This window comes from Cygnus olor, chromosome 2, assembly GCF_009769625.2.
Source record: "Cygnus olor isolate bCygOlo1 chromosome 2, bCygOlo1.pri.v2, whole genome shotgun sequence".
Classification (NCBI taxonomy): Eukaryota; Metazoa; Chordata; class Aves; order Anseriformes; family Anatidae; genus Cygnus; species Cygnus olor.
In genome coordinates this window covers 59,124,580-59,149,868 of record NC_049170.1, presented here as the reverse complement: position 1 = coordinate 59,149,868, position 25,289 = coordinate 59,124,580, and the positions used below count along the sequence as shown (strand labels likewise).

At 40.5% G+C, this 25,289-nt stretch overlaps 1 protein-coding gene across 14 annotated transcripts in view; it reads left to right on the top strand.

Moving 5' to 3' along the window:
- Positions 1-25,289, top strand: part of HECW1 (HECT, C2 and WW domain containing E3 ubiquitin protein ligase 1) — a 266,693-nt gene that overhangs the window by 176,757 nt on the left and 64,647 nt on the right. For 9 of the 14 annotated variants that reach the window (XM_040548239.1, XM_040548235.1, XM_040548234.1 and 6 more), the window contains 5 exons: positions 6,741-6,883; positions 8,881-8,981; positions 10,222-11,583; positions 15,004-15,105; positions 20,728-20,878. In XM_040548239.1, the coding sequence (XP_040404173.1) occupies positions 6,741-6,883; positions 8,881-8,981; positions 10,222-11,583; positions 15,004-15,105; positions 20,728-20,878 (1,859 nt within the window). The remainder of the gene's footprint in view (positions 1-6,740; positions 6,884-8,880; positions 8,982-10,221; positions 11,584-15,003; positions 15,106-20,727; positions 20,879-25,289) is intronic. The other 5 variants (XM_040548244.1, XM_040548245.1, XM_040548242.1 and 2 more) reach the window with 3 other exon arrangements.

The window sequence follows — 25,289 nt, the reverse complement described above, 5'->3', positions numbered from 1 at the left end:
GGGGTCCTGATCTCCATTCATCTATATCTAACCTATGAACAGGAGCAGTCTCATTCTTGGCTGGTAAGGATCACACAAGGAGACAACTGATTCACCACATGGATGGTATGGGGTCTGACACCTTTTAGGGCCAGGCACCCTGTGAGAAAGAAGTTGTTCCTAAGGGTAATTTCTCGACAGTTTTGTTGAGGCAATCTGCCATCTCCTCCGTGAAGTGTGCACTGTCATGTGTCATCTGAAGTTCTAAGAGTCATTTCATACCATGTAATGGTTGGTGTGATATGCAAGGTAATGTGTTGTGGCTGATGTAGTATTATAGGTAGTTACTGGTTTGGGCTAATCAGAATAAAGGTTTAATTTCTTGTTGGTTACCCATCCATCCACTGACCACTGCACAGCAACTATAAACGTTGGATTCCATGGTATCTTAAGAGTTTTTTCCCCCCATATTTTCATAGTGCATTTTACCTGAGTTTTTGATAAGGGGTCAAGTGAAAATATGTTCTAGCTGTCACTAAAATTTTCTGTGGATTGTCCTTCCCAGGTGTCCTATTTTCTGCTGTTATCCAAATAAATACATAAACTATCATTGAACAAAGTCTTTTCCTTGGGTGAGGCTCTAGTGTTGAAACTAACTGATTTGGTAGGTGAGTTAGCACTTTAAAGTGATGTCTTCCTTTAAGTGTGTTTGTAATGTAATGTTTGTAATGTAAGTGTGTTTGTAAGTACAAAGAAAGCCACAGACAAAGTCACAGACCAAATCCATGAAGTCATTTTAAAGTTTGGTTGACTTCTGGACAGCTGGAGAAGCTAAACCTTCTGAAAAAGCTAAGTCAGAACATCAGAATTTAAAAAATGCCAGAAACTAGATTTTCATTTTGTTATTTGTGGAAAAAGCCTGCTTATGTAAACTTGAGTACGTTATTTTACAGTTAGTCTCCGTGTAAATGTTAGTGTCTTTGGATTCCAGCAGGTGCCATGAATTTCTTGTCCAGTTTTGCAGAGTTTGCAGTAGCAGTTGTCAAGGAACTCAACTTTTTGTAACTGTTTTGTAAAAAGTGTAGCATGAGTTGGAGTTCCCACAGGCACCTACTCTTGCAGGAAGATGAGTTTCTGCCCTCTCATACCTCATAATGGTGCTTAGTAGCGTCTTCACACCTGACCCTCTATAAATCTCCAACTTCCAGCACAAGCCACAAGGCTTATAAACACTATCCATCCTCCCTATATATAAAAAGAATCTGTACGATTTTTTCTTAACCTTCATAGATACAGACTCAATAAGGGCATGGTGAGATATTAAAGCAGAGGAAGAGTATTTGAGAAATAGTAACCACAAGGAAAATCATTTTTAGGCTCTTTATCTGATTTGTTTTAATAAAGCATTATGAGTTTTCTACCCTTAATGAAAAGATTTGTTACAGAGTAGTTGGAAGTTGTAGATACATAGGACTTACCTTTGATGGAAATTAAAGAAATTTGCATATGTACTACACTATGCTGCTGAGGAAAAAAGATGAAAAAATGTGAAAATTCTGCAAAAAGTTTAATTTGCTTTGAGAAGGCTGAAATTTGGTTGCTGGGAAAAATAAGATCATGGGTATTTTCTAATTGTTTTGCATGCTTATAGTTTGGCTTCATCATGTTGCCAGCAATTGTGAAAATCCTTCCAATAACATCACTGAGGAAAACAAGAGAGGTTCTTCTTGAATAGAAGAATAGGAGAATAGATAGGCTGCTCAAGCTTCTCAGACTGCTCAGCTTTCAGCTCACAACACACGTTCTGACCAAAGACAATTTTATTTAAAATTTTAAAAAGCTATTTTCTTTAAACATCCCTTCAGGGAGCTGAATGTTATGCCCATAATCTGTCTCTAGACACCGACTGTGGATCTAATCTTGATGTAGTAGTGAGTACAGCAATATCTGACATGGCTGCACGGATTATACAGGAAAGAATTCTCCTTATTTGTCTTTGCTCACAGTCCCTTAGCTCTAGTGGCTCTGACCAGAAATAAGAATTTCAAAAGACAGAAGTGTTTTTCCTGGATGACACAGATCAAGTAGTGATGATTGACAGAGGGGATGTTGGGAATAGGGCTTGTCAGGGGCTGGTACAGATGTAATATAGATGTCATGAGGTTTCACTGAGTAAACTGATTTCCGCTGTTACTGCAAGACATTATAATTTTCTGCCATCCTTTGAGACTGTTACAAACTCTTCATTAACATCAGCCTTTTTCCTCCCTATTACTTCCATGTGCTTCGAACCAGACCTTGTTGTTTGAAATCCATTACCCAAATTATCATCATATATACGACTGTTCTGTACTTGAATCCAGTTTTCTTTTCATAGCTGGTACAAAAATACATATTCACAGAATCACATAATGGTTTAAGTCAGGAAGTCATCTGGTTTAACCCCTCTGCTTAAGCAGACACCTAAAGCAGGTTGACCAGGACCCTGTCCAGATGGTTTTTATGTATCTCCAAGGAGGAAGACTACATAACCTCTCTGGACAACCTGTGCCAGTGTTCAGTCAACCAGAAAGTATTTCCTGACATTCAGAGGGAACCTGCAGTGTTTCAGTTTGTTCCCATTGCCTCTTGTTTGGTCACTGGGCACCACTGATAAGAGTCTGGCTCCACCTTCTTTGCACTCTCTCTTCAGATATTTATATACTGTGATGAGATCCCTCTAAGCCTTCTCTTCTCCAGGCTGAACAGTCCCAGCTCTCTCAGCCTTTCCTCACAGGACAGGAGTTTGAGTTCGTTAATCTTCATGGCCCTTTGTTGGACTTTCTCCAGTATGTCCATGTCTCTCTTGTACTGAGAAGCTCAGAACTGGACACAGCACCGCATGAGTGGCCTCACCAATGCTGAGGAGAAGGATCACCTCCCTTGATGTGCTGTCAAGGATGGTACTCTGGATGGCAGCATGGCCCTTTGGTGTATCCGCCACTCCTCCCAGTTTTGCAAACTTGTTTAGGGTATCGTCTGCTGCATCATCCAGGTCATTAATGAAGATGTTAAATAGGACAGGACCAGTATTGACCCTATGGATACTCTGCTACTCCAGCTAAACATTGTGACACTGATCACCATCCTCTGGGCCCAGCTGTTCAGCCAGTTTTTGGTCCATTTCACTCTCTGCCGTCCAGCCCATACATCAACATGTGAGGGTCTTACAGTGTCCAAAGCCTTATTGAAGTCCAGGTAGACAGTATTTGCTGCTCTCCCCTGATCTACCAGGCTGATAATTTAATCACAGCAGTTTATCAAGTTGGCCAAGCATGACTTCCTTTTGGTGAATTCATGCTGATTACTAGTGATGATTTTCTTGTCCTTCATGTGCCTGGAAATGATTTCTAGTTTAATTGGTCAGCCTTTTTTTCTCCATCTTTTCTTTCTTGGCCTTCTTGAAGATAGGAGTGACATTTGCTTTCCTCCAGTCTCCAAGCATTTCGCCCAATTGCCATGATCAGTCAAAGATGATCAAGAGTGACCTCGCAGTGATGTCTGCCAGCTCCCTCAGTACTTGTGGACATCCCATCAGGGCCCATGGGCATATGTACGCCCAGTTTGTTTAAGTATTCTCTGACCTGATCCTCTTCCACCTAGGGTATATCTTCCTTGTTTCAGCCTTTCCCCCTGGGATTCCTGAAGGCTGGTCTTCCTGGTAAAGACAGCATTCAGTACTTCATCTGTTTACATGTCCTGTATAAAGAGGTTCCCCGTTTCTTTCAGCAGTGAGCCCACATTTTAGAGAAGACCATGAAATGCAAGGTTCTTTTTCTTGCAGATAAATAAGATATTAAGGGCCAAGCATGGAATAGTGTAAAAGCAGCCAATGTTTTATATCTAAGGTACAGGGGCTAGCACTTGTCAGAAAAGAAGGTGAAGGAAGAGAGAGAAATGAGGGTTTGATTTGGTTCCACAACCAAAGATGACAGTCTGATATTTAAATGTTGTAAGAACCTGCATGTTTTCATAAATGATTGTTGATTCTTGAAAATGAGTTTATCATTTTTTGAGTTCTCAAACCTTGGTGTTTTGCTGGGGCCCATTTTTCAAAGGGCAGGTGGTCGGTGTTTTCCTCAAAACCAGGGCTCCTTAAGGATTTTCAGGGTGGATGGCCTAAGCCAGAGACATCCACAGTCAGGGATTACCTCTAAAAAATTAAGAATTAAAATTAGATGAGAATAACAGTGGGAGCAGGTGTTTAGATAATGGAAAAGTGCATTATGTAAAATTATTACTATTTTACAAACTGTCTCCAAACCCATCTCTCCGAGTTCAGTTTTGATCTTAAACTGCAGTAGTTTCCAAATGGTAAATCTTTTGAGCACTGCCACAGGACACTTCAGATCTTAAAGGCTTAATTGTGTTTCCAAGACACTGCTGTTTTCAAATATCAGAATATTCTTCTAGCAGAAGTGCTTGGAAACTGTGATCGTGGGCCAGGATAGTCTCATATATTCCCAAATACAGTGTGGTTGGCAGGTGGTGAAATCAGAACACAGTTTGATTTTACGGATTATATGGAATATCACTGTATTTGTATGCCTAAGAGGCACAGCAGTCTGAGGAAAAAATAGACTAACACATCTTGCTCCATGTGTCCATTCTCTCTGCTCAGTTGCTGACAGATGCTCTGGAAAATGTCAATGTGATTCTTGTGCAAGAAAGGAGCCATCAGGCTCAGTTCCACCTGATATTATGGAAACAAATGTCCATGAAGGTTCTGATTTACTTCAGAGCTGTACCACAAGACAAAATATTAGTAGCACAGGAAAGTGCAAATTATTAATCTAGGTTTTACTTTCCACTTACGGCCAGTTCAGTCTCTACCTGTATGTCTGCATGCTCTAACTCACCTTGTTTTACAGTATAGGTGTCAACAACATTATAATGGAGAATTCATTAAATGATACATCAAAATAACCTCATTTAGTTAAAAGTTATTTACCTTCTGCTTTTCTTGTAAGTGTCATGTACTGGCAGTTACCCAAGGTTTATAGCAGGTGAAATAGTAATAATACAACTTACTTTGATAAAGCAACTTCCAAAATACATGAGAAATTAATGTTCTCCCCTTTGTAAGGTTTTGGTTCTTTGGTAACCTGTTGCAAAGATGTAGAAAATAAGAATAGTGCTTTGCTGTTATTTGAAATGTATTTCTCTGATTATTTGCTTTTTTTTTTTTTTTTTTTTGCAGGACTTAATTAACAGAATATCCCACTCATGTTGGTTTCATTTGAAGCTATTCAAACTAAGCATTTCTGAAAATTAGATCATGATCCAATAGAGCAAACAATTTAGGGCTTAACTCCAAGCCTCAATAACCCAGAGCACTGTTCTGTTGTGAAGATTGTTTTTGGCAGTGGGAAAAGCTAGAAAATCCTTTCATCTAACTCAATATTCACTTACTACGGAAGTCAGCTTCCAGTTTAATACTGACTTTTCAGCTAGACAAACAGCAGTCTTACGGATCGCCAGCTTTTGTGTGCCACAGCAGAGATGCTTTTTTTTTTTTTTTTTTTTTTTTTTTTTTTAAAATCGATGATATCCTAGTAGTAGCAGGTCTGTTTGGAAGACAGGATTCAGTGACCCATGTCACCACCTCCCAGTCTGTACTGAATTTAGACAATCTAGGAGCCAGCAAGGCCAAGTTAGCTAATACATTTGCTTTTCATTGTTATTTCTAAATAACAAGCTCTGCTTTCCTTATGGGGACACACCTACATCTCCAGGTGCCACAATACTCTTATTCTTGGAATCTGTACACATGAACTTCCTGGCACTTAAAACCTAAAATATCACCCTCCTTCCTGAGGTTTGCATGCACACGTTCACTAAAAAATTACTGAAACATTACATGTAAGTAGAAGTAGATGTTCTTAAAACCAAATCAGCTGAGGGTGGTGGTCACATGTTTCAAAGCATGCAGTGACACCACCAGCTTTAGTTGTTGCCATTCCTATCTTTCCTGGTACCATTGGTTCTGGTAGCCTGTGCCATGGCTTAACTTCTGGTTTAGCTTTGCGGAATCATATCGTGGGCTAGGTTAGGAGATTGATACAGATAAACACTAATTTCAGACTTTTTCCTACTAAGGTAGGGCAGGGATGAGAAAGAGAGGGAGAAATTTCAATATATATCTAAATATATATCTAAACATTTTGATCAGCCGTCCTTCCCTTCATTAGATCCATACTTCTCAATAGCTGAGGTGTGCTGCACAGCTGAATGGCCACAGGTCTGGAGGAGGGAAATGCTGACTAAACATCTCTTCAGGCTGCCAGTTCAGTTGTAGTTACATGCAGCTATTTAAAGTTTTTAGAACATGGGGAGTGGGAAAGGAAAAAACATAATCTGTTATGATTTACATTCACATTTAGATCAGTAATCACTGGTAGGGCAGAGTTCATTAGATTCCCATAGGTGTACTGTCCTTATCATAGACAAGCCTTGTTTAGAGTGTTTGGATGCTAATATGATATGAATAAATAAAATTCCTGCATTCCCCAAGCCTGATTATATAATGTTACACAGTACCTATAGGGTGCTTTTACCCACTTGCTTTGAGAACAAGCTCTTTTTACTTTGCAGGCCTGTGTCTTGGGGTCCAAGGACTGTGAAAGAGCCAGACAGTCCCACAGGTCGATCAGATGCTAGCAGGATTTTGTTGTCGTGGCTTGGATACCAGCTTCATGTTCTGTGCTCTTCTTTTCTTGCAGCAATTCAGCTTTGTCTCCCTGCCCACGGATGTCCTGGAAATAGAAGTTAAGGACAAATTTGCAAAGAGCCGACCGATCATCAAGCGTTTCCTGGGAAAACTCTCTATGCCAGTTCAGCGCCTCTTGGAAAGACATGCCATAGGGTAATTTTGCTGCTTGTGTTACTTTGAGTTTTTTAAGGAGTGTGCTGCCATTTAAGTCCCTGATGATGTATCATCATAGTGTTACAATGATGTTGAGGGGGAGTTATCAAATTGAGAGTTGCCTGTTGAATTGTGTTAATTAGAATTTATACAACTACCATCCAGCCAGTGATTTCTCTCTATAACCTTATCCATTGCGTTTTGAAACATGAGAGCTGGCATTTAAGAAAGATTTTGTGTGTATCATCACCACAAATCCGGAGAGTGCAATATTTTCAATTTAAACATTGTTTTAATGTTATCAACAGGCTATTTTCATGTTTCAGGGAATTAATACGGGCTGAAATCTAGCCAAATCTGTTCCTCCTTCATTTAATTTCTAGACAGTGGAGATACTATAAAAATATACGTGTCATGTTGTAACTAAATCTTTCTGACCCTCCCCTGCTGCCAGGGAGTAACCGGTTCAAATCAGCAGTCCTGCCCTGCTTCCCCTTTTTAAGAATGTCCTGGGAAGGTGTGTACAAAGTAACACACCAATATATGAAGGATGGATAGCATGTCAACAAAGCTAAAAAGTTGGCTGTAAACTCTAAGGTTTAGACCTTGAGGAGCAGGGAGAGAAAGAGTAATCTACTGAGAAGAACATAGGCAATGTAGTTCCCAAGAGGGCACTTCAGAAAATTGGATCTCAGTTCATCAGAACAGCAGGAAGCTGAGCTTGTTGGAAGTGTTTTTGAACAGCTGTTTCAGAAACTGGCTGTGATATTGACAGCTGAATCTACCAGAAGGGACTAAACTACCTCCCTGTTTCTCAAGTAAGAAAGATAGAGTGGCTTTTTAGAAACCAGATGGAAAAGAACAGCTTGGGTAAGGTAGAGCCCTATAACTGATATCATTGGCTTCCCTCGATGTGGAAAGATTTATCATCATCATCTGATTATATCTTCCTATTTTACTTCCTTATGGTAAACACTGTCTATGTAAGGATATACTTTGCCAAGAGCAGTGCCTCCAGCCCGTACCTAGATCTGGTTTAGTTTTAATACCATGGTGGCTTTTAAATCTCAGGCAACCTCAATGAGAATTATACAACCAAGTTAAGAAAGATCATGTGCAAACCTTGAGATCGTCTCATTTATATGAGTTTCCAATGCATGTGGAACTATCCTAGCAAATATATTGGGCCCAACTGGAAGTGAACTATGTTTCTTCAAAAGATGTATAACAATTACTATCTAGTGAACCCTCTGCAGTCAAAAATGCTTTGCAAACATTGATTCAGCCTCATTTTGGGCAGCTGGGAAGTTAATCTCTTCTGTAGTTTCATTCTGTTCTGAGGGGTGGATGAAGTGTGGCAAAGGGAGGGACCTGCACAAGGACAGAATGGAGTCATTGATCAACCTTGTCAGGAAGGTGTTCTCCTGATATTTCAGCTTCATAGAGGTAAGAGGGGTGGAAAGAGATGAAGAGTAGTCGTTCAACCAGTTTGAAACAAGAAAGTGGTAAGCGGGGACTGGCCTGTCCAGGATTTGGAAAGAAAGGACAAGAAAGCTGAATTTTGTGCGGATGGTGAAGGGAAGGAAATACAAAAATGTGAGGTTCTGCATAAGGGTAGATACGGTCAGATCACCAGGGAAGTAAAGTCTTGTTACAATAGCTGAAGTGGGAGTTGTTTGCTTCCCATGTTGATATTCTCATACCCATGCTGCAGAAGTTCCATTCCCACCGTTCTCTCTCTATATATATACATATGTGCGTGTGTATCCCAGAAGCCTGTCTGAATCACTGACGCAGCTGTTCCATTGTAATTGAAGACATTGTCCTCTCCTGCTCTGCCATTTGTTCTCACGTATGCAAGTCAACATGCCCTCATGGCTGGGTTGAATAGACTTTGAAACCCATTATGTATTTTTGTAGGACACAGCAGCTTTATCTGTGGACAGGAGACATTTGGTAGGTTGTAGTCTATTGTGACAATATTTGTTTTCTTGCAGGGACAGGGTTGTAAGCTACACTCTTGGTCGCAGGCTTCCTACAGATCATGTCAGTGGCCAGCTGCAGTTCCGATTTGAGATAACTTCTTCTATCCATCCAGGTAATTCTTAATCTTTATCCATCATCTATCTACATCCGTCTTTTTGGTTTGCATTCATTTCTCCTCAGAAATCTGAATTCATTCCTGGCTGCTCTGGGACTTTAGGTACACTTGTGAGCAAAGGAAAGTGCATAAAACCTCCTGTCACAGGATGCATCATGAGTCACAATTTCTTCCTGTTTCCCTTTAGCTTGCAGCTACCACTCTATGCCCCTGTTCTTGGCAGCTTCAGGTAGTCTCCCTTGTCACTGGGAGAAAAGAGGATGGAAAACTAAGGTCCTATCTGCTTCTCTGACATCTGTCCTGAGGAAGTGCTAGATGGACTGTTATTTGTAGAGTCATGAGCATTTGAGCACTTTATGAGTAAAAATGGAGAAGTAATAGTAGAGATGACTGAAAACTTCCTCATTTTGATTACTTTTAATTTAAGAAAAATGTAAAAGAAAGTTTATTGTAACCCTCCTACCCTCCCTTTTGATTTGGTTTTGTTTTAGGTTCTCTTGTAGTTATTAGGAAGTCACTGTCATGATGGTGTCAGTTTGAACTTTGGTTTCATGTGAAAATCTCAATAGTGTCGCCCAGGGGCTTTTTGCTTCTCTAAGGTAGGGTCCTCTCAGGAAAACTTTGTCAAGCCAGCAGCTGCATTTGTAGTTGGAAATTGTGACCTGCCCCTTGCTGGACAAGCCTGACTTCTTTCTTTTGACTGGTAGGTGGAGTCAAAGATCCCAGGTTGTCTGGCGTCTGGGAGGAGATTTTACAGATGGGGATCATATCAAAGGATTTTTGGGGAAAGTTTCCAGCTTTCAGGGTGTGAAAAGCAGTTTGTTAAATTCTCTGTTGTAGAATCTTATCAAATTCTGCGTGACAAGAAAAATGTCATTAAAACATCGGGGAAGGCTTCCTTATCATTCCCATAATATTCCTTCTTATGCCAGTTGACTCAAAGAGCAGTTTCAGGAAGGTGCTACCATCAGGTTATGTTGCAAGGAGGAAGGGTGCTGAATATAGAATGCCACCATGAGTAAGCCCTGTAATCGTTAAATCCACTGTACAAAAGCTGCGTAGCAATAAAAGCAGCATTTCTTGATGGTTGCTCAGTTACCCACTCATTTAGTTCCGTAATTTATGCTTTTAATTTTCTCAGATTGCTGTGGATGCCTGTGCCCCCATAGCCAAGCTTCTGGTTCAGTCAACACTTTGTGTTAAAGGAGTACGTAATTTCTTTTCCTGTCTTATGCAGATGATGAAGAGGTCTCCATTAGTGCAGATCCTGAGCCAGCTGACCTCCAGGAAAGCCCTGTGAACAACCCCACAGAGGAAAGCCTCGGTGAGCCTCCATGCATCAACACAGTGACCTCAGAAAATACAGCTCCAGAAGAGCTAAATGGATACAGTGTGAACAGTATCGATAGTCCAGGGGCTGTCAAACCACCTGGGGAAGTCAACCAGAACAACGTAAAGGAAGAGCTAGCAGGAGATGGGGAGGTTGATACGGTGCCAGTTCCTGAGCCCTTGGAATCCATCCCAGGAGAAGTGCTGCCTTCTTTGAGTGCCACGGACCTCACGGAGCAGCTGGCTCTGCTGGCTTGCATGTCTCCTCCTGAGACTGAAGCTAGGGAAAACAACAAAGTCAATTCTGGTTCTCAGGAAGATGGAGTCTTGAATAGCACAGAAGCTTTAGATGTCAATGAGGTGAGTGCAGATGTGCAAGCTGCCAAGGATCTACAGAAGAGTCAGGAAGAAGGGGCTTCAGCCCAGGAGGAGGAAGACAGCAAGCTCCAACTGAGGACCACAGCAAAGAGGAAAACCAGGCCATGCTCCTTGCCTGTGTCTGAACTTGAGACAGTTATAGCTTCAGCTTGTGGTGAGCCAGAGACCCCTCGCACGCACTATATACGGATCCACAACCTGCTCCACAGCCTGCCCTCAGCACAGATGAGCAGCGATGGGGAAGAAGAGCAAGATGGTGGCAACGGTGGGGAGAACGATGAAGAGTCCACAGTCAAGGAGGCATTGGATAAGGAGGTGGTCAGTGAGAGTGAGACAATGGCAGCAGAGCCTCCTCTGGAAAATGAGGTCGAAGAGAACTTCAGCCAATGCACGGTGCCTCCCGGGACCTTGGACGAGCAACTCTCTGACTTAAATGATGGGCTGTTGGACGAGGAACACCCCAGGACAGGAAGCGAGAGCGAGTCGAGCTCCAGGCCTAATGGTGACAACGAATGTGAGGCGTGCGACACCTCTTGCTACAGCCCCTCCTGCTACAGCACCTCCTGCTACAGCACCTCCTGCTACAGCACCTCTTGCTACAGCACCTCCTGCTATGACAGTAACAATCGCTTCTCCAGCCACACCCGCTTCTCCTCTGTCGACAGTGCAAAGATTTCTGAGAGCACGGTCTTTTCCTCACAAGATGATGAGGAGGAGGAGAACAGTGCTTTTGAGTCAGTGCCAGATTCAGTACAGAGCCCTGAGCTGGACAGGGAGCAAGTGGATGGCTCCTCCCAGTGGCCAGATGAACTAGTAGCTCATGGTGGGAATCCACAAAGAGCCACAGAAAGTCTAGACACCCCAATAGCAGGTCCAAGCAGCAGAAGAGAAGGTTAGATCCTGAGAATCAATGCGCTGAGCAACCCTGATTATCTGGATGTCACAGAAGGCATCAGATAATCGAGGTTTCCGATAGCTCACGGTTTATTTCCTATAAATTTGGGGGCTCTGAGCTGGGCGATATATCAGGGAGGGTTGGATAATTGAGCTTATCTTTAAAAATCCCAGTAATCTCCCAGCATATACAGATGGGGATCCATATGTAAGGATTCCTGTAGATATACACGCATCATTATAAAATCAAGATTAGCTGAAGTTATGTGGCAGATCAGCATTATCACATCCACCAACCCATTCCTTATTTCCTGGGATTGTTTCATTTCACATATCTGATGTACTGCCATGTCTCTGGTAGCCAGTGAGAGGACCAGCTTGTGCTTATCAAGGAGCAGATATGCTGATTTACTCCAGCTGAAGACCTGGGCCAGCATCTGTATATGATTGGTAGCCATACACAGTCACGTGTGGAGAGAAGCAAATATTTGCTAGTTAGAAATGAAACCAGCTGCCTCTTACAAAGCCTGTTTATTCCATTTTCCCAAATATCAAACAGATTTACGTCAGATTTCACAGACCATAGAGCAACTCAGATATTGCTTTTTTTTTTCTCAGATGCTTTGAAAATATAACTACATCAAAGTTCTCATCTCATCTTCCTCTAGAGATGAAACTTAATTAAGAAAATCATTTTTGTCTTTTTAATTTAAGTGTTTTTTTTTGCAATCCTTCCAAATTCTTCCATTAAATTCTTACTTTTGGTAAGTTATTTTGTATAGTTACATAAAGGGTGGATTTGGTGACTTGTCTTTTCTTCAGCCCGTTTATTGTTTTCTTCAGGCTGAAGAAGTAAAGGCCTCAGCAGCAGCTGAGGGTTGTGCAGCAAGGTCTTTGCATTTCCAGATTCTGAGTCAGCTTTATCCTGGTATAAGTGACACCAAATTTAAACAGCACCAAGAGGATAACATATTTGGGGATGACTGGGAAACCACAGCCAAAGCATCCTTCTGCCTTTTCCGTGTCCATTCTGACTTCATTTACCACTTCCACTGTTGTGGCAGGAGAGGTGTAAGGGTGTCCTTACATACTGGGCTGCATAAAGCCTTTCTAAACAGCTGGGCCTAAGCAATTATTCACTCTGGAGAACAGAATCTGGCCCAAAAAAATAAATTCTCAGAAGTAAAAAGAGATACAGAAATTCCCAGGGAGGTGAACCTTCTTCCTTGCAGGTGAGGGTATTTGTATGTGGGCAGCATTTATGTGCACATATGCCTAGGAGGGCACGAGTGTGTGTGTGCATGAGACCATGCTTACAGATCTGATGGTTACTTTGGGCTGCGTGCACTTTTTAAAGGGGGGATGTGGGGAGAGGGTTTCTTTTGCATATGGATTCAGTACAGCTACAAGACTGTCCCTCGAGCTTGTATAAAGCTCACTGCAGCATTCACAGTGACTTTGATTAGCTGAGAGAATGTCTGAAGGGCAGCCCTGTTCTTAGCACTCTTGATATCATCAGGGGGTACCTCAGTAAACGTGCACACTGTTTCACAATTCGGTGGCTGTTAACAAACACAGTAGATGTGGTCACCTCCGTCTGCTCCAGGTGACTGACACTACCATGCTTCCACTGGCTTGGCGTAACTGTCTTGACTAGGGGAGAGTCAATTGTGGTGAGGTAAGTAAAGAAACACAGATGGATGTTCTGGTAGTTTGTGCTACAACACCTGTAGTAACAGCACCATTTTTCAGGCTATGAGAGATGGACTTTTAGCACTGAGCAATAACTTATGTAGCTCTGCTGTCTGTTCAAAACACACAGCAGATGTGACTGTGAGATACACCTATACACAAGTGGTTTAATGAAGACATCTAAGAGGCCATGCGGTATCATCAGAGCATCTAGAAGAGGGAGTAATTTTGTCTAAGCAGTTTTTCTCACTTCTGGATGGTGTGAGATTTTTTTTCAGTTTTACATAAATTGGCTTCTGAAGCCTTCTAGCTGTTGGTTGTTTAAAGAAAATGTATAGAGATATATATTTAGGCTTTTTTTTTTCATTTGATAGCTATGTGTTATTTTTTTTTACAAAGTATTTTTTCTTAGGGTATTAAGATACCGACATTAAAGACAGTTAAAGCAGCCAGCACACAGAATTTGGTTCAGCTGAAAGGTCTGTTTTTAATTTTTAAGTATCTGTGTAATTTTCTGGTGATGTTGGAAACACTAAATATTTTTCCCCAAGCTGTATCTTTTTGATGCACATAAATGTTTTATTTATGTAACTTAGATTGCATCTCTGTAATACAGACCCACCTGGAGCTGGAGGTTTTAGCAAAAAACTGTTACCACACAATTTGAAAATGTGTCCATTATTAGGATGAATAGTCCTGATTTCTGAGATTTTAAGGAGAGAACAAAAAGGAATCTGAATTCTAGAACCTGCAAAGTTTTATCTTGCAGTTTCCTCATTCTCACAGTTAAGTCAAAGATGAGGAATAATTTTTCATCCTTATCATTAGCTTCTTAGTTTTTTAGAGGATTCTATAATCCTCTAATCTATAATCCTAGAATGGATCTTAAGTTACTTGTTCCTCTCAACAGAACATGAGTTTGGACATTTGTTTAGGTTTCATTTATTTCATACTCAGATACATAGGCATATATACAATGTTAGTGTTTTTAAAAACTACCTCTGCACTGTCTACTTACTGTGTGTCACTTCTTCTTCTTCTTCTTCTTCTTCTTCTTCCTTCTTCTGTATCTCAGGTCTTCCTTCTTTATCTCAGGTCCTGACTATGTCTCACTATCTTTTGTCCTCTCTTCTGCCACCTGTCTCCTACCTGTTTCTGGTCCTTCTCTCATTCTCCCTCCTTCCACCCAAGATGGACACTTTGAATTTTGAAATATACCTATAGAAGGGGACGATCTTCTGCTTCGCAGGGACTGCATAATCCTGCCACTCCAGTCCACTTACACAGTCATTGATCCTTTGGAAAAGCAGAGAAAGATTCAAGGCAGCTTTTAACCTTGTATTCTGCTGATGGGAAAAGTTGGAACCAGGATTTTGCATGTTCCTGCTCAATTTCCGCAGAAGCTTGAGCTGTACAGTATTTCTCAGAGATCAAGCCTGATTCTTCTCTCGCTTACAATTGTGTGTCTAAGAGTCCAGAATCTGGTCCATAATAGCTTAGCATTGACACAAACCTGAGACCAGAGCCTTGACTGCATTATTTTCATAATTCTTGGGCATGTGAGTTATTATTAACATAGCGCCTAGGAATAGGAATAACCAAAGCTGTTAGGACACCAGGCTAACCTCTGTAAAAAAATAATCGCTTGTTTTACAGTAGCACATTTTTTGAACCACGTTGTAAGAACAGTGAATGACTGTCAATGTCTTGAATATCTTGTCCGTAGGTGATTGTCCTTTACTCCATAATTCTCAGCCAGTCAGCCAGCTTCCTTCTCTGAGGCCTGACCATCATCACTACCCAACTATCGATGAGCCTCTTCCACCAAGTAAGCTTTAGTTTTTTAATTTATTACATTTTTCAGCCTTTCCTGTTAACTCAAACAGTGTAGAGGTCAGTATGTCTTTCTAAATAACCCCATCTGTTCTGTATACACTTTCTCCAGAAACTAAGCAATATGGTCTTTTGTTTCCCGTATTTGACCCTGACTTCAAGTATTGCCATGGTGTTTCAGACAAGCTCTATAACCTTCCTCTGCCTTGATCCATCCTCTTACTTAACTACCATGATATGAAAATAATAATGTTTCCCTGTCTCCAGTCAATGCTATAAGACTGGAATGAGTGGGTATCTGTCAAATGTTCTGGAAGCCTTACAAAAAAACTTCTGGATGTTGTGTCAGCAAGGTACTCTGATTTTTCTGTAATGTTTGTCTTCAGGATTTTTCATAACACAATTCCAACATGGTTTGGGATGGCACTCCCTGTGGTCTGTCAGCTCTACTTGCAGGTTCAACAGGAACCCTTTCACAGTCAGGATGCTCCTGGGACAGATAGCAGGTCCAAATCTGAGCGGAAGCAACAGAAGCTGGGGAAAGACACCTCAAGTACCATGGACCCGTCGTACTGTTTATGGATTTGATGATCAATTAATTTTATGTTCATTATGGACTGTAATGGTCTCTGCAGTTGTGCTGAATAAAAATTATAGGGTTGCAATTAGAGTGATCAACTAACAGGCTGATAATACAGGATTTTTACTGCCGTGTCTACTGCTGAAGGTGTTTTCCCTTGGTTCTATAGCCTTTCACTTGTGTACCTGGAGGATTAGCCCACTTTTTGCGTTAGCGTTAACTGCCCAGCAGAGTGCACTCTATGCCCTGCAACGTGCTGCGAATCAGCTTCAAATTCTGCACATGATTTAGCAACCTAAATTGTGCAGTGCTTCAGAAAAACAACCAGGCGTATAAACAAAGCACTCTATTTTCTTCAAAGCCCAAGTAGGGAACGTGCTTATTTGGCCCATGGTGCCCTTGACAAATAATTCATCATTTACCAACCATGCTGTCAGTATTCCCTGAACTGAAAATAGCCCCGATGCTGGCGTCAGCTGCACAGTAGCATGAATGATTCAAATGCCTCTAGCCCAATGAAGTCTTATTAGAGTCCCACTGTGGCTTGCCGGTGAATGATGAAATGGGAATGGTTACCTCTGTAACAGGAAAATGTCTCTACCTCCCACTCTTACCTCAACATTTTGTGAATAGTTCCCAATTAGATGACTTTATGATAGGACAGTGACTCCAGCTCAGGTAAACAAAACGTACTGTCAATCCATGTCCCATATTCATCTGTCACCAATTTAATATGTTTTTTCCTCTTTTTTATAATTATCCTCAAAAGGCAAGTATTTCTACCATTGGTTTTCACAAGTGCTTTCATTACAAGGTTTAAGAACATGAAATGCAGTGCACAACAATACAGTGCAGAAGTTATATCCTGTTGCAGGATTTTATTTTAGCATTCACATGTAACCTTTTTACAGTAGCGACTGAAACTTTGGGGGTAAGCATATTCGTTTTAATAGGAATAGACTCTACTAAGTTAGTTTTGTGAGAAGAAAAAGTTGAATCAGATAATATCAACAAGGAAGGCAGCACTAAAAGCTCTTAATGAAATTTCAAAGTAATTTGAAAAGAAAAACCATGGTCTTAATCTAGAAATGTTTCTTCTTCTATCATTTGGTATCACTGTCTCAGTGCCTTTAATGCCTCTTAATCCTAGTTAAATAACTCTCAAATGGTGGGAAGGGAAGAAACTTTGTATTTTAAACGTGAGTCATATGGTTAAACTTGGCTTGCCTCTCACATGTAGTATTAGTTTCTGCCGAGAAGTACTGTTGAAGATAATTTGCCATTGCTGCAAGTCCAGTGTTGACTGGTTTTACAGTAGTCATGAATAATTTTCTGGTCAGTCTTTTTTCTCTTTGGAATAGTTTTCTGAATAGCTTTATTTCATCATAACCCCACAACAGTTGGTCCCAGGGAGGAAATTTAATCTCAGACAGCTTTGTTTAGGAAAGTAACATAGAACAGATTCATTATTTATGTAGGAATGTCATAGTGACCAGTCCAAATGTTAAGGCCTGTATACAACTGACAGGTTTGCAGAACTTGTACTGCCTTATGACGGCATTAATTAATTAATTAATTAATGACAGCATTAATGACGGCACCCCTTATTATGCGTGTGATTGCTAGTACTGCTGCAAGCCCTACAGAACTGAAGCCAAGACAAACACATGTGCCCAGTTCAGCACCGCTCTATGCCAAAGGTGTGGCTGAGCTTGGAAAGGGAAAGGCAGCATGTTTACTTTGCCCCTCTAGGATTATTGACCTGCCAGAAAAAGTTGCGTCTTGTAGTGTAACTCAGAGCAGTTGCAGAGGCTGCTGTGAAATATGACTCAGCTGATGGCGGGGGATTGCTGGAGAACACAACCGCTGCTGTCCCATCTCCAGCCTGTGCTCCAGCATGCCACTACTGTGGAGGTTAGATGGAGGTTAGTCTCTGTTGTAGTCACAGTTTCATTTTGCCTGAAAAAGTAACAAAGAAGCCTGAGGGGATTTGGCTGCTTCCTAGGTCACCTGTGTCCCTGAAGTAGCATGAAGGAACTTGAGTACAGGTCAGAAGCAGAGTCCTGTCTGTCAGTTCACCTGTCAGCCCATCCATCTCCGTGCAGGTATCCATCCATCTGTCCACAAATCTGCTGTCATATGCAGCTTCGATGACTTGTATGACTTACTGGTTGTCTTGTGGGAAGGCAGGAAGCGCACCTGACATCTATGGACAACAAAAATACCAGCACCTGCCACTCTCTGACAGCCTTCCCAGGTGATCAAAAGAATAGTTATTCAGCTGATCAGAAAGGCTGTTCTAAGGATTCATCTAGGACTGCTGCAGGTTTCCCAAAAGCCGTGTGACACAGTTCCTACTATTTCAGTATGCCACTGCAAGTGTCAGCCCGTGGTTTCAAGTGTATGTACACATAAAGCAATGAATAAAGCAGTGCTCACAGTTAGATTGGTGTAGTTCATGTTTGTATGTAATGCTGCTGGATATCTGATACACACAGTAGAGATAGCCTTCCTGAAATTGTAGTCCAGCCTGCATGATTCTGACCTGATATTTTCACCGTGACCTCCAAGCTCTGGACAAGTTTTGTTGCTCCTGGATTTCTAAATGTTATGTTTAGGAGCTTAGGAACTCTGCATTACATTTAATTAGAGAAACACTACAAAATAGCCTCAGAAGCCATAGCTCACAGGGCTGGATTATGAGAAGCACTTGTTTTACTGTGTAATTGGGCAGTTGTATTCTTACTGAGTGTCTATCTTCAGGCTCCAGACCAATATGACCTGGACCAGTAGTTGGTGTCTTCTGTGTAGGTTGACTTAGACTGTTTGTCTAAGGATCCCACAAGGATCATTGGGTCCGACTCCTGGGTCCACACAGGACCACTTAAAACTCAGAACATATGTCTGAGAGCGTTGTCCAAACACTTCTTGAACTCTGGCACCTCCCTGGGGAGCTTCTTCCAGTACCCAACCACCCTCTCAGTGAAGAACCATTTTCCTGATATCCAGCCTGACCCTCCCCTGTCACAGCTTCACTCCATTCCCTTGGGTCCTATCGATGGTCACCAGAGAGCAGAGCTCAGCGCCTGCCCCTGTTACATGTATACTGCAGTGGGAGGTGAGGGCTAGGATTTGGCCTTTGTCTGACAACAGCAAAAAAAAAATGAATCTTCTCAGTGATGTTAAGATACATCAAGTCAGCTTTGATTTGGGCCAAGATTATCTCGTTTAGGATGTTGCAAATAATGCATGGCTCCAGAAGGGCTGTTCCCCACCCATGGTGGTACACCTGCTGCCAGTGACAGCATGCTTGGCAAGGCATTGGCCCTCAGACTGCCCTGTGTGTCAGACTGATTTCCTTCAGTGTGCATCTGTTGTGCTCCATGTGCTGTTTTTCACTGTCTTGTGTTTTAGGTATTGTTTTCACAAAGCTGTGTTCTTGTTCTTGAAACAGCTACAACATCCCTGGGAAACCTTACCTGGTGGGAGAAACAGAGAGCCCTCCCCTTAAGATTATATAGGGATGGTCACTGTGAGGGAGGGAGACTGTATGTGTGTGGTGTGAGCATAGGCTTTGCACCTATAATTACTGAGGTACTTACAGTCAACTCTGAAGAAAATAATGCACATGCATAAGGTTCTTGCTGTTTTGAATTCTTACAGAAAATTCCTCCAAGGACTTCTGGTGTCCTTTTCAGGTTCCTGGGATTAACATGCCAAGGGCAACCAGCCATAGACGTAAGACAGCCTACACTAGGCTGGGACCAGTCTGGGTAAGGGAACTGAGTTTAGCCAGGGGCAGTGTTCTGGAGGGGTAAACTGGTTGTGAAGGATGGGTTTTCAGACACAGTAGGGAGAGGTACAACTTCAGTCCTACTCTTAGAAAGAGGAGCAGATAATACGTAAAGAATGAAGTCCAGCTGATCCTAAATATGATCATAGAAGAACATAGAAGGAATGGAGTCATCCCCAGTTAGAGCAGGGAAGCTGGCATCACAGTAAGGCTATGGGAATAACAGAGAGTTTTTGCCCCCAAAAAGGTAATTACCATATGTACATTTGTGTGTGAATGTGAGTGAGGTTTGTACATAAACAGGTGTAGAAAGTGTGTGCTTATATTTACATAGATGTGTCATCAGCTGATGGATCAGATAGAAAGAAATACAAAGCTAGCAAGTCAAATTTATATTACTACTGCATACTTTCTAAGCAATCTGATGTGAGGGTCTGTTTTACTTTCACTTCGGAATTTCCCCTGTTCCAACCTTTTTTTTAGTCAACATTACCATTTTCCACAAACCATCAGATATTGAAGAACTTTTAGTTTTCAGTCATGGGGCAACTTGAACAAACATTAGCAGGAGACAATAATGATGGAAGGCTAAATATTATGCTGCAGACTTTCAGTCTAGTTGGCATTCATCAGTACAATAAATTTATGAAACATCTATTTATATCTACAGAGATTTCTACAGATATGTTCAACCAGGCTGTGATCAGTTTTCAGGGGAACCTGTAACTGTTGTATGGTATCCTTCTGAGACACGGTATAAAAAAAGAGAGAAATGAAACAAAAAAGAAAACATGGGATTTGCCACATTAGCTCCTATTTAATCCTGCTTTGCTAAGGGTCAGTTCTATGTGGCTACCCTGACCTGCAATGAATCTAGCCAACTGGTATTACTAATTGTAAAATTATCCAGCCCTTTAAAAATATACCCACTATGTCACTTGTTTTTCGTAGTCTATGATGGTGAATTCCATAGGCTGCCTATGTGCTGTGTGTGAAATATTTATGTATATGCATATACTGCATATACATACATATAGGCAAACACAGAGTATATATACATTTGAATATATACACTGAGTATATACACATATCTTGCACGCATATAGGCATCTATATAGTATCTATCTCATGTGTGTGTATCCACTCTCTGTGTGTATGTATGTATGTGTATATGTATCTTCCGCATTTTTTTTTGGAAGGCTTCACACTGACACCATCATCCTTTCCTTTCTTTCCAACCCTAGATTGGGAAGCTCGGATAGACAGCCACGGGAGAGTATTCTATGTCGATCACGTCAACCGAACCACCACGTGGCAGCGCCCCACAGCCGCAGCAACACCAGATGGGATCCACAGGTCTGGCTCTATCCAGCAAATGGAGCAGCTGAACCGGCGGTGAGCAGTTGCGTCTAAACTCCCTTAAGATCCACACTCCCCTTCTTCCACACCATGCCAGTGGCTTCCTTCCTTCCTCACTGTATCCCTTTAGCTCCCTAAAGATTTCTCCTCTTTCCTTGTCCAAGTCTAATATACATGTTCCTCTGTCTGCTGATTACTTTCTACCTTGGTGTACTGCTGGGAGTGTTCAGTACCCAAACTTGCCCACATGAGGAGCGCTGTTGAGTGAAAGATGTTGCAAAACATTTCAAACAGTAAGAAGAGGCTTTGGAAAAACTTTTTCGAAATTACTCCCAAAAGAGAAGGGAGCATTCTTCCAAAAGATGGAGACACTTTTCCTTTTTAACTCTTAGAGTGGTACCCATGGGTCAGCACCTAACCCTGCACCACAGTACCTACAGAGGTTTCTGAGCTGACTGTTACTGAAGTACTGTTGCTATATCAGTGTGGCATTTCTACTCAAGTTAGTTAGGCCTACTGAAAGGTCTGTCCCCTAATAGAGCAGGGCAGAGCACTGCTCTAATAGAAGTGTATACCTTTCTAGACATAGACAGATCTGCTTAGTGTTGTAATAGGTGCTGTAAATCTGTGAGTTCATTCTGAGCTAGCGCAAGTATCTCTTAACATGGTGCATATTTTCCCTTTGTGTGATTCATCCACACATAGATTTGTTTATCATTTCTTTCCCTTGTTTGCTTTTTGGACAGAATTTAAGAGGAAAGACAAAAAATAAAGAGCTAGCTAAAAATCCTCCCTTTTTAACTTCAGAAAAGATTTTCTTCATTATTCCCTGCTTACGGTAATGATATGGTTTCTTTTTTAGACAAGCAAAACTAATCATAGCATGTGAAATGCCACAAAAGTTTTTTGGCCATTTTCTCTTTGCTAAGAGAAAGATCTGCAGCTGAGAGGAGAATGCGGAGTTTCAAAGTACAGTTTTCATAATGCAGAATAGCTTTGGAGTTACTGTGTGTAAGGAGAAATGGGTCCTGAATGACAACAACTGGAAAGTTAATGTAACTTTTGGAGAGTAAACCACTCTTCTGAAAGTGGTTATTGAACATGTTAAGTTGTCACCATCAACACACTCTTGAAGAAATTCTCCATTTTTTTCCACCAGATTTATTGTTCTGGATGTCATTTTGTAACATGTATTATGTTACGCAGAGGTGAAAGAACCTGTATTTGTTTTCATTATAGTTTTCCTCAGAAAGTGTCAAGCTACCATGTTAATATTAAAAAACAACAACAACAGAAAAACGCAAAGTGTATGTTTAATGTAGATTTTTTTTTTCCAATTAATTTATATAACTCTTCTCTGCCATTTGGCATTTGTCTTTAAGAGGGATTTGGGTTATGTCAAAGGTCAGACTATTTGACTGCCACATAAGCAAGTTATCTACCACAGAAAGCTCTTTTCTGGATATACATCAGACTTTTTTTTTTTAATTGAACTCTCATGTAAGTGCAGCACAAGACCAGGAATAAGTGTTTGTGAGAGTCTTCATAAGAGTTCACCATTCTTTCAGCTAAAACTGGTTAATTGGTAAATGAGCTATCTCAGATCTCACCAGAAACTGCAGAGTAGGCTTTACATTTGTGACTTCCTTGCTGCAAACTTTATTCCTCTGTATTTTCATGTAGGTTGTCTGGTTTCCTTGGTTATGACTTGATTGTCACTGGTTCGGATTGGTAATTGACTGTTAATGGGTCTAACATTCTTCATTGGATCTCTTTATTTTTAGTATTCAGATATCTGATTACAAAGTGAAAAGTAGAAAGGATTTTCAGTAATGGCATAGCTCTCTACCTGAATCCTATTAGAGACTAAGCACTGTGCAACTTAATAAACATAAATTGCCGTGGCTTCTTGGGACAGAGGGGAAAAAAAAAAAAAGATGATTCACTACACTTTGCCAAAGAGCTCTACTGATTTAAAATGTTCAATGAGGAGTTCTGTTCCCAAGTTTGGGAACATTGCCTAAGATTCTGATAAATGAGACTCATACTGAATACTCCATTGAAACAAAATGAGCATTTCTGAAGTGGAAAATCATTTCTGCTTTTTCAACCTGGCTGCTAGAATTTTTAAATTTTCATTGTCCTAAAGCAAATTTCAAATAATTCAAGTCTCCGGATTGATGTATTATGAGGAAAACAACATTTCATAAATGGTTACTGGAAAGCACTATGGAGGATCAGGCATGGTTTTAAGCACTCATTTTAGAAATACCATTTTGTAGTGTTTCAAACTTCATTATTTGAAACAGTCTTCAGCAAACACACCTGAGAATCATTTTAGGTGAGGCAATAACAAGACCTTGCTGATAGAATTAACAATAGCCTGAACTTTTGCTCTAACCTGAAACAAAATGGGACTCAAAACCACTTGGTTTGAAAAAAAAAAAAACTTGGCCACTTTTCTTTTTGAACCAATCTACTCACTTTTTAGCTTCCTGGTTTCATTTTTGGGAGGGAATGGAAAGACCAAAATATTACAGGGAAGCCTGGTATTTCCAGCCCTGCCAAAACCACAAAGCTTTGGAAATTTAAAAAAACCCATAGCTGTAACTGTTCAAATCCAAGAGCCTAAACCTGCTTTCCTTCTGTGCTCAAAGCTTCCCATTAGCTGTGCTACGCCACTCGAGGATAAAGGGATTGCAAAACTGGAATCCAGGTGTTAGGCAAGTTCCAAAGAGACATCCATAATTTTTATTTTAAAGACTCTCTCATTTTATCGACAGTATATGACTTGCTAACTTAGCAAAGCCTGCAACAGCCATTGCTGATGAAGCTCTGTTGGAAAGATCCTTTGCAGCATATGTATATCTAGACTTGTTTTTTTACTAATTTAAAAAGTAATAAATAACACAAGAAATTATATCTGTGTAGTTAAGACAACCTCGGTGTGGTATTGCTAAGCCTCCATTTCTTTGACAAATCACTTTGAAAGGAGACTGAATTTTCCAGAGGCATTCCCATAACTTTTGCCCTTTCAATGTTTTCTCCACTTACTTTGACATTTTGGGGTATTTATATAAGATAGATGAGTTTATAATATTGAAACCCCCCAAAAGTATATTTTTTGTTGGCATACAGCTAGTGTTACTCTGTAAGGTTTGCCAGTAGGGATTTTCTACCAACTAATTAAATGGAAACTACAAGGGGTTTTTGTTGTTGTTGCTGATTTTTTTTTAATATATAATTGTGCTTATATCGTTTGATTACATGAACTCCTTTAAAAAAAAAAACTTGCTGCTGCATGTGGGTGTTGTAAAACTCCTACAGTACAGTACTGGAAACTTCATTCAGTTGCCTGCAGTCAAGTAAATAAAAATGTAAAGTGTGGGTCTAAAACAGAGGGACACAGCAACTAAGGTAAATTCATGCTGTTGTGAAATCTGCTATCAGAATTTCCTTGTAAAGATGGATATTTACTTAAAAACAGAACCCCCAATTGTTGTTTTTTAAACAAACAAACAAACAAACAAAAACTTCTGAAGGTGCTCTTTATTGAACTTCCAAAAGAAATGTTAAATGTCTTTAAATACTGAGGGACAGACATACTACTGTGAAAGTTTAGTGCAAATCTATTAAAACTTAAGTAGTTTTTCTTAATTGTCTCTAGCCCCTCTGCCCAAAGTTGAGTTGCAGTAAGCTGCTGGAGATGCTACCTGTTGAGAGATGTAAAGGCCAAATCCAAATTGTCTTATATGATCCCATGTCACTTTGAAGAACTAACTCCTGGCCACCTTCCTATTTGGAGTAAAATGTGCATTAGCAATTAAAGAGAGAGAGAGAAAGTAAGTAAAATTTGTAAGTCAGAATATGACCTGAGGAAAGAAAAAAGAGTTTAAGTCAGGAAAATGGGAGACAAACAACGCTGGATTGGATTAAATACAGACAGTAAAGCCATTCTGATTTATGTAAGTACGGGAATGAAATCCAGAAATACAGATTAAAAATATCAGGGTGGAGTAAAAGCTAATTAATCTAATTAAGAGGGCCTACTTTCTTTCTTTCTTCCCCTTTCTCCCTTTTTCTTTCTACTTCTTTCTTTTGTTTTCTTTCTCTCTGTGTATGAAATATATTTTCTTATTCAATATATAAAAAGACTTATATTCATATCTTACCAGTAGAACCAGAGAAATCTTGATCTCTCATTCATCTGTCTGTGTGGGTTAGCTAGAATTTGTTTTGTGTGGTGCATATTTGAAACACTCCAGCTTATTCCCACAGCCAGATATATACTTTGTTCCTGATCTGGTAAAGTATTTAATATTGGGATCATCCCTAATACCATGATAAATCCTATTGGCATCAATTAATATGGTAATTAGTTCCATAATTAACATGAAAATGGCATAGTTTTTAAAAGTGTTTGCAGGTTTTAATTCAGCATTTACTT